We start from the raw sequence: 12,625 nt of genomic DNA, 5'->3' as shown, positions 1-12,625 counted from the left end.
CTTAGCTGTCATCGCAGTCAATATGACATGGAAAGAAACACTGGAAAGCCTGTAAATCCAGTATTTGCCATTTTGCTCAAGGTTCACTCTGCTGGTGTGTGTGAAGTCAGGCTGTTGACACTGTGGGGATGAAACCTTTATAGACAAATCATGAGCTCATGTTCACTTGCTGAGCTCTTTGTAACACACACTTCTAGTGAGCAGTGCTAATTATCTTCTTACAAATATATAATAAGAAAGCTGGTTAAAAATAAGTTGAGCTCACATGTTTGAAATTGATTGAGGCTCGTGAGTGTGTAACACAGACCATCCCTGAGGAACAACTGCTCAGGAGGATGCAGGGATTTTCCTTCAGGAATGGTTTTAATGGAAGCCACAGAAGCCCTCTCCAGAGTTCACACTGAATGTTCCCCACAGGGCACATGAAGATAAAAAAAACATTCAGCCCCCTCTATCCCAGTATTCATATTAAATCACATTGTGTGAGGGCTTGTTTGTGGGCTCACTCTTTCTCAGCTGGTCACTCTGCCTAATCTACACAGGATCTGTTCTAGAGAAAATGTTCTTGTTTGGGCTTGATAGATCCCAGTATTCTCAATAACCATGTTCAGCCTGCATTGTTTAAATGAGCAAATCAATTTAAAAATTACTTTAAAATGGCAAAAGGAAATGCTCCTGTCTTAAAGTCAGACACTAATTTTCCTTTAAATATATATTTTTAAAAGCCTACTTAAGGGACTTTCTTTTTTAAGGCATTCTTTTCCATCCCCCACTTCTGAAGATGCAAGTCAGCCAAGCCAGCCTCCTGGATTTTCTTGAAAGGCAGAATTAGGCTTGCAGGGAACTGACATAAAATCTTGCTAAATCTGCTGTATTCCTTTGCCAAGGTTGTTTTCCTGAGAGCAAACCAGGTGAGGAGCTTTTGCCACATTACAATGACAGCTGGCAAAGCATGAGGTGGACATTTGGGGTTAAGTTCAGCTCTTACTTCAATACCCCCGCAGAGATTTTCACTTAGTAAGGTAAAAAATGCCACTGGAAATATGACAGGTTTATAAGTCCATTAGATACCATGGCATGAGCTAAAACTCTCAATTCCTTTAACTCCAAATTCCAAACACCCTAAAGCCCCTCCCTTCACATCCCAGTGCTATCCCTCCTCAGTATTAGGGATAGAAAAAGTCAATTCCTAATTATTCTGGCAAACTTCTTATTTCAAGCTTAACTTTGTTTACAGCCATTTCATGAGAGTTTCTTTCTGTGGCATTTCCATTCCTCTAAAATATCCACATCTTTCTCTTTTCTCTTGTCTTTGTAGTCAAAAACACTCTCACACCACAGGCTGTGTTGGGCAGCTGAGGCACAAAATTCCCTTCACTTTCTGTCATTAAAAGTATCTGTGGGGAGGCTGCACCTTCTGACCAGCCTCTCTTTACACCTGCTCCAGTTCCACTCTGGAGGTGCAAATTATTGCTGCATAAAAAACCTGCAGCAGTGAGAGCAGCAACATCTGATGGAAGGGAAGCACCAAGGATCTCTGAGCAGAAATCTGCAGTGCCACGCAGAGCAACCACAACTTAAAGCTGTCAAATCTTTGATGACTGTACTTAAAAAACAAAGAGGAATTTTCCCTGATTTCCCAGCTGTCATACTTTCTGTTGCATATTGCAGGCAGTATTTCCTTCACCTGCTCAGAATTCATTCCTGGAATAATTAAAGCAAAGCCCTTTCTAGGAATATTATCCTAAACCTTGTCAAATGGAAAACGTCCTCAAACATCAGCAGGTTCCGGTGACATGCAAGAATTGGTGCTGTAGTTTAGAATCCTGTTTGTGGATTAACTCCATGGCTTGGGAAGCTACAAATTTTTATTTTTCTTAACTGATTCTTGTTACTCAATCAGTGCCCAGCATCCTTTACTCTATAATGATGACAAAAATCCAGAGAGCAAACACTGCTGATGACCAAGTAGTTCTTACTATGTATAAAATTAATGTCAGGCTGTGTCATATGAAATCTTCATCCTAGAATGACTTGTTTTATTTAAAACATTTATTTCAATCATTTAAAGCTCCACAGTTATGATGAAACTGCATTATATTAGTTTCAAATGTCATCTGATATATGTTCTCAAGAAAACAGTTTACACTGAATTTCATTTCTCCTCTGGAGTATTTATCCATCAAAATCATAACTTCCTCAAGATTATCTTGACACAGAGAGCTGAATAAAGATGCAGCCTTTCAGTGTTCATTAACACAGATAGTCCTCTTGTAGTTCTGAGGAACTGGAAATTCCAGAAATAACTATGAACAGAAAAAAAGACAGAAAAAACCCTAAATTCCACCTTTCCTGTCTCGTCAATGGTTAAGTTACTCAAGCCCTAGATGTTTTCTTGAACAGTACCTTGGGTTACATTTTTTACTATTTAAAAACATTAAAATAAACATGTATATAAATATGTGTATGATTAAAATCTCAAATGGGAAGTGTCAGGACCAAAAATAAACCTAGGAAAATGTCCTGGCTCATGATACATTTCATTAGAGGAGCAGTTCTGTCAAAACTGATACATTTCCTCATGGTAATAATAAATCGCCAAAGAAAATATGTATTCTAGGACAACACACCTCAAAGGAAACATGGACAGATTTCCAGGCTCCTCTCCTACAAACTTGGCTGTGAGCAAATTGTGCCATCACAGAAAGCAGAGTTCAGCATCATCAGCTCACAGAAAGCAGAGTTCAGCATCATCAGCTCAACTGCCTACATGGGCATCAAACACACCATTTTCTTTTTCATCTGAACCTTCTTGTAGAGAGTTACAGCACAATTGTGCCAATTTCAGCTTTTCTGTTAGGTAAGAACAGCATCTAAACATCCTTTGTGCTGTTTCATAACAGCTCCAACCTGTCAGCACATGGATGTTCCAGATCCAGGAGTTCTGTTTGCCATTATCAAAAGAACACAGCAGGTCACCAGCAAAATGGAAACAGCGCAACAGGAGCAATTTTAGCAGAGTCAGAACGTACAACAAATGAACCATGAGACATCTATTGCACGACAAATTCTTCATTCCCAGCTCTGCCTTTTTTCACTTCTTGCTGTTTGCATCTTAAAAAGTTCTGTCAGCAGAACCTTCTTCCTGCCCCCGAGAGGGGCTCCTAATTTATGAATGACAGCCAGTTAAAGAAGCTCTTCGGAGTTTCCTTGGCAACAAACCCATCTGAATACTCACTGCAACAAGACCCAACAAATTCACAAAGTTATTGCCACTCCTGCCATGCTCTGAGTCAACAAGGTCATCTAGGGGAGCTGCTGCCATTTTTGAGTACTATTCCCCTCTCTGCAGATCACATTTACCTGCAGTAAGATGCTCACAGACATCAGCCTTCCTTGCTTTTTTCCAGGGAAATTATCCCTAAAGAACTCAATAGTGTGTCTACAACCGCAGCGCAGGCATTACAACAGAAAACAATGCCCAAACCCATGCAGACAGCAGCACATTTCATGGTCAGTAACCCCTTCCTTCTCATCACTGCCTGCTGATACTGAACCTCCACATAAAACAAGTTTTAGAAAGCAGTGGATTAAAGTGGATTCACCACAAGTACTGCAGCCAAGGATTTTTTCAGGGCTTGTATCCACAAGATGCAGTGTAAAGAGTTCCTGTGCTCCATTATTTACGTTATGGTAACACAACACTTTCCAAAAGCATTTGCTTTCCTATCTAAAAGGGTTTTCCTGTAACTGCTGTAGTGAACTTCAAGCCTGAGCTACTTTTTACATTTCACAGAAGTGAATCTGACAGATAAAATAAAACTATTGTGGTGGGTTTTGTAAAAGATGAACAAGTATTTTTGGTTGTCCACTTCATGGTCCTGCATTGTCAGTTGCAAAACACATATATATATATGTAAATATATATACAAACATATAAATATACCTATACACACACACACATATATATATATGTACACACACACATTACACACCTCTTTGTGGGTATCACTCCCTTAGCAGTTCCCGAGGTTGCAGTTTGATAATTTCTGCCTGTGAGCTGCAGTCTCAGACCTCCCCCCTTCCTCTTCCTCTCTCCCATTTCCACTTCCCTGGTGTTCCTGGTGCCCTCAACTAAACTGGGAGCTTCTGACTGAGGCAGCCAAACCAGGAGAAATCTGGCCCAGGAAAAACTCACGCATAAAATACTAAATAAAAAACCAAACCAAAACAAACCTCCCAACCTCCACCCCCTGCCACCACCCGCAAATCTTTCTGCCTATTTAGCTCCAGATTGGGGATCAAGGTTTGCCTTTATTTTAAAATGACAGGAAGGTTTTAGTCCAGCCTCACTAACATCAATACTTGCTATCACTTGCAAGAAATTGTTGCCGTTGCAATTTTTCTAAGTAATCCTTCAGATCTTTTGAGGAATAATTTTCCAACCACCACCATACATGGACAGGGGATGCCAGTCCAACCGGGTATCATTTCTTACAATAGTTGCTTAGATTCTCTAATAAAAAAGATCTTGTAAAGTCATATCAGTTTACATATTAAAGTCTCCTTGAAGGAGAGAGTGCAAAATAAAATTCATGCTTGTGGAGTTGATAATGCATTATCTATCCTGCAGGAATGTCTCTATAACAGCAGTTAGAAAGCACAACCAAAGTACTAAAGCTGTTAAACAGAGGGGGAAAAAATCACATCACAAAACAAACAAAGAAAAACAATCCCCCCCCCCAAAAAATACATTTAAAGAAATCCACAAAACACTTGCAAACAAAAGAAAAAATACAAAGTTGAAGTCTCTTTCATGACCTTAATTCATGTCCATTCTGCCCTCACCAGAGAGTGCTAGGAACCTTATCTGCAGAAACAGAGCAGGAGCTGTTTGCAATGCCAGCTCTACAAGTAAAGATCCCTGATATCCTGATGCATAGAAAAGAACACAGGAAATGAACATCAAGATCATAAACTGATAATGAAATACAAAAAGTTATTAAAAAAAACCCCCACAACTATTTGAATTATTTGTAATTCTCTCCATGGCCACAACAATCTGTAGGCACAGCTGTGAATCTGTCAAAAAGGTGTTTAATTGAAAGTCTGGCATGTGTTTTTTACTACCTTACTCAATATTTAAAATATGATCTTAATTGCCAAAAATGAGGGGGAAGAATATTAATCGCTTTTGGAGAAAAAGAAATAATGTATGAAGGATAAAATACCCTAACACAAATACATTGTACATTGATACTTGGAACTGAACACTAAAATGCCAACTCTTCAACAGCATAATTCACACCCATTTACTTGACCCTTACAGGTCTGCTTCCCAAGGGATCATTTCCCTGTTTATCCCAGCCAGCAGTTCAGTTCTACAAAGCTGAGCTGTGGTCCAGGAAAGGCATTAAATTAAACCCAAGGCAGAGAATCATCTGCAGATGATCCGGTAACCGCAGCAAGAAACAGTTCCCATTGTGCCTATTTCTCCTTTAGGTCAGTGGCAGATTTCCCAGAAGCAGGAGACAGAAGCTTCTTCCCTTTTGTGTCTTGGCAGAAGAATTCCAAATTTTCCACTTTGAAACTCGCATTACTGTGGGTTTTTCTGAATGGAAACTTTTCACCTGTGCTAACAGAACCAGTAAGTGCTCTCTGTTAGCCTGATTAAGTCAGTCAAAACCTGAAGAGAGATTTTAAATAAATTCACTGGGCTCTGGGTCAGCAAAATGTAAATTAAGTAAAGATGCAGCTCATAGGAATCCTGCAAGAAGTGCCTGTTCCTTTACTCTCACAGAGCTCAAGGAGAGTTGAGGGCATCAGGTCCTCAATGTCTGACTGAGGTCTAAGAACTTTTCAAAGGCTACCACATATATTTGAAAGCTTCAGTGTGTTCAGTAGAGGCTGGAGTAAGACCTTTTCCACATGCTGTAGAAAAAAAACAATTCTACTTCCTAACATGCTGGGACTTTTCTGAAATATCTAGCAGCCCTATTCAGGGTTTTCAGAACAGACTTGCATTCTTAAATATCATTTTCTGATGGGGAAATCAAACTTTTCTAGTCTGAATTTAAAGCCGTTGTCCTGATGAATATAGAAGTAAGATAAAATGGGGGTAAAAATAAAAACACCCATGGATATTTGAGTTTAGTTATGTAGCACTCTGATTTCACTTTCCTACCTCTCCTTTCCTCCCAAGAACCATTTCCATCACCCAGACTGCGGTTTGGGAGCTTAGTTTAGCCTGGCAGTAACACAGGGACGGGGACACAGTGTGTGCCTGCAGTCTGCTGAGAAGACACATGCTCAATATCCCAATTTTCAGGAAATATCCCAGATCTTAATTGCCCAGCAGTTACTGTGGCTGAGGAAATAGGTTCTTAATTTGTCTGGCTCCAGCAGAAATATTTTTCAGGTTAACTCAGGAGGGAAAGGGGTTCGGTTTGGTGGGGTTTTTGGTGGGGTTTTTTGTGTTTTGGGTTTTTTTTGGTTTTTTTTTTTTGGTTTTTTTTTTGGGTTTTTTGGGGGTTTTTGGGTTTTTTTTGGGGGGGGGGGTGTGGGTTTTTTTTAACAGGAAACATTCCCTTCTTCAGGACTGGATTTAAAATGACCCTGGAATGGTTAAAGACCAGCCACAAAGCAGGTCTAACGTTTAAGATCATGATGCTGTGACTTTTCTGGCTCTTGCCTGTAGCCAGGGAGCACAGAGCAGAGTGAGGAGGGAACAGTTTCCCTGGCACCAGCCCGGTGGCGCAGACAGAACCACAAAGCCTGGGTGCACCCGAGCTGGCTCCCCATGGAAACCCCCCCAACCCACCTGCCCTGCATTCCTGCTCTTGGCAGGAACGCGAGGGGCACTGTGCCCAGTCCCAGAGTGCCCAGCACGAGTCTGCCCAGGCTATCCAGTAGGTCTCTGCAGCTCAGCAAGGAATCCTGCTGCCCCTGGCAGCACACGCCTTCCTGCAGACTGCCCACCCAGGCAGTGCTGGCTGAGCTCCAGAGACCTGCAGCAGGACAGCACAGAGGTATACCTGCTAGAGACTCCCATCACAAGCTCTCCATACCTCATTTCACAATTGAAACAGCAACACCGCCTCCCTTCCCCCAGATTTTTCTAACCTGGCTCTTACAGGCAAGTGAGAGCAGGAATGAGCCCTGGCTGCACTGCACTTACGGTGACTGTGCACCCCTGGGATTATCTCTGGGCGTTTTTAAGTGCTATATTCTTGGATGTCTGACGTGGCAGGGTCAGCAAGGATGCAGACACTCCAGACACTCGTTTTCTTCTCACTTTACTTGCCTCTCTTATGCTGAAATAATGTACTGTGGCATTTTTCCCAGGAATCTAATGAACATTTCTTTTTTCCTTTCAGCTACGACGAATGTGTGGGGCCAGGAGCAACACAAATATATATTCCCACAGATGATCCCCCCCCATATTCCCTCACGGACCCTTGCCAAAGAAATGAAACACCTATAAATATCTGTATCAGCCAGGAAGAGGAAGCAGCACCGGGGACTGCAGGATGGGCTGCACATTCCGCAGTGAGGCTGCAGGACTTGCAGCAGCCCAGCTCGGCCATCGCCGTGATCTCCCAGTGCTGCTCCCCCGTACGGGACAGCGGCGTGTGAGCACAGCCTGCTCCAACAGAAACCTGGAACATTCTCCCACCGGCCATCAGATCCCAAATCGTGTCAATCAAAGTGGCTCTTTCCTTCAATTCTTCTCAAGAACTCAGACCAGTGGAAGAATAAAACCTCTGGAAGTTTTACCAATTTTTTATCTTTAAACAGGGATACAATGGGATTTTTTTACAGTGGGTTTTGCAACTTTACCTAAATTTCCCTGTTTGTGCTTCAAAGTGTTCCATGGCATCACACAGCATCAGAGCAGCAGAGACAAGCAGTGCATCTGACTTTTTTGAAGCATTGCAAAACCCATTGAAATCAGCTACTCATAATGAAGATAAATGTTATCCAGTCAAGCCTACTTGTCGATTTTATGATACTTTGCATGTTTTAGAACAGAAGGAAAAAGAAGAGCATTCTGTTGTCGTTGTAGGTGTCACTAGTACATCTCATTCAGTGTATTGAAAACAAAGCATTTTTAAATAACTCTTTGTCTAACTATGTGTTTCAGTAGGCAAAGCACTGCCTAAAAAAAAAAAAAAAAAAAAAAAAAAAATTATTATCCGTACCATGTAGAAGAAAAAAAAATAATATTTTATTATTCACATTATTCCTTTGGTACCAGGCTTTCCAGGCCGTTACAAAGCCTGCTGCAAGTCTTCTTCAGAAGAAACCATGCACAAGTGGTGGAGAAGTGGCAGTGGGTCCCCAAAGTGCAGCTGGCTTTACCTGCGGAAGCTGCAGCACAGCTGTGCAGGCTGCACCTGCATGTCCTTCACGGGCCTTGCTGTAACCAAGAGAAGGGCACAGGAATCCTAGAGGATGCTTCAGGCCAGTTCCCACACACGGCTGCACTTCCAGGCACAAACCAGTTTGTTTTTCCATAAGGAGCCTGGATGTTACGGTGTGACCACAGTGACCTCTAGGAATGAGTGTGATGCAAACGAGGGACGCTGTGCTGGGCTCAGTAAGAGAGCCTCAGCTCTGAACCTCAGGAGCCTCGCAGAGTTCCCAGCTTTGAGAGGAGGGACCAGGGAAAGGAACCCAAGGAGTGAGCCCAGGACACTGGGATGGGAGTCCGTGGGCTCCCGGCCGGTGTGCCAGGGCAGTGGGAGCTGGCCTGGGAGTTCAGCTCAGGCACAGCAGGGTCAGGGCACGGCAGCACCTTGTCCCCAGGACAGCGGGGACCCAGACACTCCCGGGCAGCCCTTGCTCCTCTTTCCCTCCCGGGAGCCGCTGGCGCAGCCCCAGGCACCTGCTGGGCACAGCTCCCAGGGCTGGGTACGCGTTTAAAGACTACACATCCCCTGAGCTTTTATCTGTTCACCCCGAGCTGGGGAAGATCCACGTGTGGGACAGGCAGATCTGCTTCCCCCACGTCATTTTTATGGCCCAGAAGAAAAAAAAAATAAATTTAAAAAAAAAATTTTTGCAAGATTCAGACTAGAGGGCAGCCCTGAAATCCAACAGCTGGCGGCAGAGGAGGTTTCCCTCTATGGCCTTTAACAAAATATAGTTTGGATTCTGTTGTTCACTTCTGCCTGGAAAGTCCCATTCCTCATCTGAAATAGTCCCAGTCCTCATCTGAAAGCTTCTGTGTGTCTGCCTGAGGACACACAACCCACAAGAGAGCAAGGAGAGCTCATGCCCGTGCTTTCCTTGGGACTTTCCCTCGAAGAACTTCTCTGCTGTGTTGTTTTGAAACGTCTTGCTGCCGTAAAGTCAAGCTCTTAGTTTGCACTCTACATTTTAAAGTAGTTTGAAAGTTCTGTGTCTAATGGAAAACCCCTGGGTGAGTTTGGGTGCTAGCAGGAAGCAGAACTGACTGCCAGCACATCTACAGCAGGGATGGAGCTCCAGCCAGCCCCTGGGGCATTCACAAGCCTGGATTCCCTCTGGGACCAGGGACAGGAGCCACGGAGCTGTGGCAGGGGAGCAGAGTTATCACAGGCTCATCTCCAGGGAATTTCTTAGAGTCATTTTCACTAAAATACAAAAAAAAAAAAAAAAAAAAAAAAGCCAAACAAACAAAACTGAAGTTTTTTACACTATGAAAATGGACTTCATTTTCTATCCCCACTAAAGGATATGTAAAGCTGAGTATAGTAAAAATATAATGGTCTTTAAAAGGAAACAGCATCCAAATTATTAAAATTGCACTTGGATTTTCTGTAAGTACTGAATAATTTTCAACTATAATCATTTAACACTCCAAAGATTGACGCAATTATAATTAATACTTAGATGGGAAGTAATTATATGGTTCTTACTGCTATATAAATTATACCATTACTGAGTCATATGCATATGAGATATAAGGTAAGCATGCATTTTTTGCTAAGTAGATGACAGCAAATATGTATTTTGCTAAAATGAGACAATTCTTCTGCAGTTCAGCAAGATTTTTAATATTCTCAGTATTCTATACTCAAAATAACAAACATTTACCCTCTTCCATTGCAGAACTGCTGGCAGACATTGCTAAAAGGTAGGCTCTATTCCACATTTGTGTTTTTAAAAGAGAGAACTGCTCCTTCCAAAAAGTGTTCATTTAAACAGTTTTGTGGTATGCAAAATACCCTGCAACAAAACTCTACTGCACCTCTGAGGGGCTGGAGATGCACAGAAGTGTCCAGTCAAATTTACTGGCAGAAGAATCAGAAGAGAGGGGAAGCACAGGGTGGTTTGTGCAGAATGGGATTTGCTTTTAGGGCTGTGTCTGCCTGCAGCTCCTGCAGAGCTGCCTGCAACAGAGCAAGGGCTTCCTTTGGGCTGCTGCTGGGGAGGGCCAGGGGCAATCTAAGGAACCCAGATTGGAAGGGAAATGTGATCTTTTCAGATCACATTTCAGGGGAAAAAAGTCCAAGTAACATGACCAAGCTGCAGGCTCTTCTGCAGACAGGCACAGAGGGCTTTTCACATGTGACAGACAAGTCCCTTCTCCATTACTGATGCTCAGTTTCTCTGCATGGTGGGAAACCCTTTGGTTTGGCTTTTAACTTTTTAAACTGAGATTTCCTGCCCTTCCACCAACTCTGTATCTGCGGTTTACAAAACAAGCTGGCTTTTAGTAAACTTCTGATGAGAACGGGAGATTTACATAATACCTCACGTTAGCAACGCATTGGTAAAATTGTAGAAAATCAATCCAAGTCTTTCTTTCTTTCTTCCTTCCTTCAGTAACAGTGAAGTGTCCCTGGCACTGTGCTCTGGGTTTGGCAGCATTTCTTACACACGTCTGCCTGCTCCCTCTTGTGGTGTGGACCACTCCATAAAATCCTGTCATCCTGTTATCACAGAACAATCCAAATAATCCCAGCTGCTCTGTCACACGGATTTTCTACATTTTTCTAAGTTACCACCTGAGTTGTGTGATTCATTACCGACATATATAATTAAAAAACAAACTGTGAACTGAAGGCAGAGTGTGCTGTCTTCTGTGATATCTTACCACTATCACTTGCAGGAGTGGTTTAGCATTTTCTGTTCTTGTTAATCTTTTTAACTGAGTGATATCCAACAAAGCTGTGGAGGAGGAATAGCTTATAAATCCAAACAGACATCACTAGAAAGAAAAAAACCAGCTGTAAAGCAGTGCAGAGTGAAGTTTGCAGCTCTGAAGCTGCTCCAACAGCTTCCAATGCTACTACTGCAAGTGTTGAAATTCCTTGTAATGATGCAATAAGAACATGCTTTCATTTCTTGAAAATATTGCAGATCTTGGATAAATCTCAGCAAAGTTGGCAAAGTGATGTTGCTTTTGAGAAATTCATCTCCTGCTATCAGATATTACCCTAAACCCTTGCATAATTCTAATACCCGTGCTAAACATAGGCTTAACACAGGCCTTCGCTTTATTACATACGCAAAATCAGAAAGAGAACTGGACATGCTACTTCTTGCTACATGATAAACAACCCTGTATTTCTGTAGTCACCTCTTCTGCTTCAGTTTTTAGTATACTGATCTTGTACAGAACCTTAGTAAAGAACACACAAGTATTTGGGTTTGCTTCTGTGCTTTCTATTTCACATCCCTGGGACCACCATGAGTGAGCAACTGCTGAGGAAGCAACACTGTGCTTCAGTCAGTTACATTTGGATTTTACCTTTGTCAGAGGTCACAGGAACAAGCACTGGAGCAGTCAAGTCCCTCCTGCTCTGGGGAACAAGTCAGTGTCTAAGCTCCAGAAGGGCAGAATCAAATTACTGAAGTCAAGACACTGAAAACAGCAACGTATCACCAAGGGAAAGCATGAAAAGCCAGGAAATAATAGGCCAATCATCCTAGAAAATACTCAAACAGATCATATTTTAGCACAGCTAGTTGAGTAAAAATATATTCCTTGAACGCAAACCACATCCAACTGATCTAAGTCGTCTTGGTACAGTCTGACAAATTATTCCCCTCTTTAACTACAGAAAGAATTTCTACGTGAAATTATGACCATAGACTTCTGTGAATGAAAATAATAATCATCATTTGAGAATATATTTATCAATTTGTGAGGCCACACAGGTGCACAACATCATGGTGGCCACTGGTGGTGACTTGAAAATTCAGATGCCAAAATTCAGGGTTAGAAAAGCACGTGGATCACAGGTGTGTTTCCCAGCTGCTGGATCCAACTTCCATTTAACCCCGCTGCAGGACACTTGTCACCCCCACAGCAGACACAAACCTCTTCCAGCTGTTACCCAGCCCAGGGATCCAGAGGCAGCTTGCAGCAGGGGGAACAGAACAGACCCAGGGATCACACCTTGTCTCGGGGGGGTCTCCAGCAGGGCAGGCAGCAAAGGCAGTGTAAATGCTGTATCCTTGGCTGAGCTTTTTAAAGAAAGGGAAGACAGCCCCGAAAGGAATGGGCTGTTTGGCCAGGAGGCAGCAGGAGCGATATGAGCAGTACAGGGGGAAAGGGAATTCCAGCAGTGGGAGATCGTGGCCAACTCAGGGATCACCTGCTGCAAATGAATGGACCCAGAGCCCAGTGACG

General features: G+C 42.7%; 1 protein-coding gene across 1 annotated transcript in view; it reads left to right on the top strand.

Moving 5' to 3' along the window:
- BEAN1 (brain expressed associated with NEDD4 1) overlaps positions 1-11,618 on the top strand; it is a 55,773-nt gene extending 44,155 nt beyond the window's left edge. Inside the window, exon 5 of the mRNA XM_066194977.1 lies at positions 7,377-11,618. Within this exon, the coding sequence (XP_066051074.1) occupies positions 7,377-7,635 (259 nt within the window). The 3' untranslated portion in view covers positions 7,636-11,618. The remainder of the gene's footprint in view (positions 1-7,376) is intronic.
- The last annotated feature ends 1,007 nt before the right edge of the window (positions 11,619-12,625 follow it).

Source organism: Chamaea fasciata, unplaced genomic scaffold, assembly GCF_029207755.1.
Source record: "Chamaea fasciata isolate MVZ Bird 193981 ecotype frontalis unplaced genomic scaffold, bChaFas1.0.hap1 SCAF_12, whole genome shotgun sequence".
Taxonomy (NCBI): domain Eukaryota; kingdom Metazoa; phylum Chordata; class Aves; order Passeriformes; family Sylviidae; genus Chamaea; species Chamaea fasciata.
Note: the sequence above shows the minus strand (reverse complement) of the source record. Positions and strands in the feature narration are given on the sequence as shown.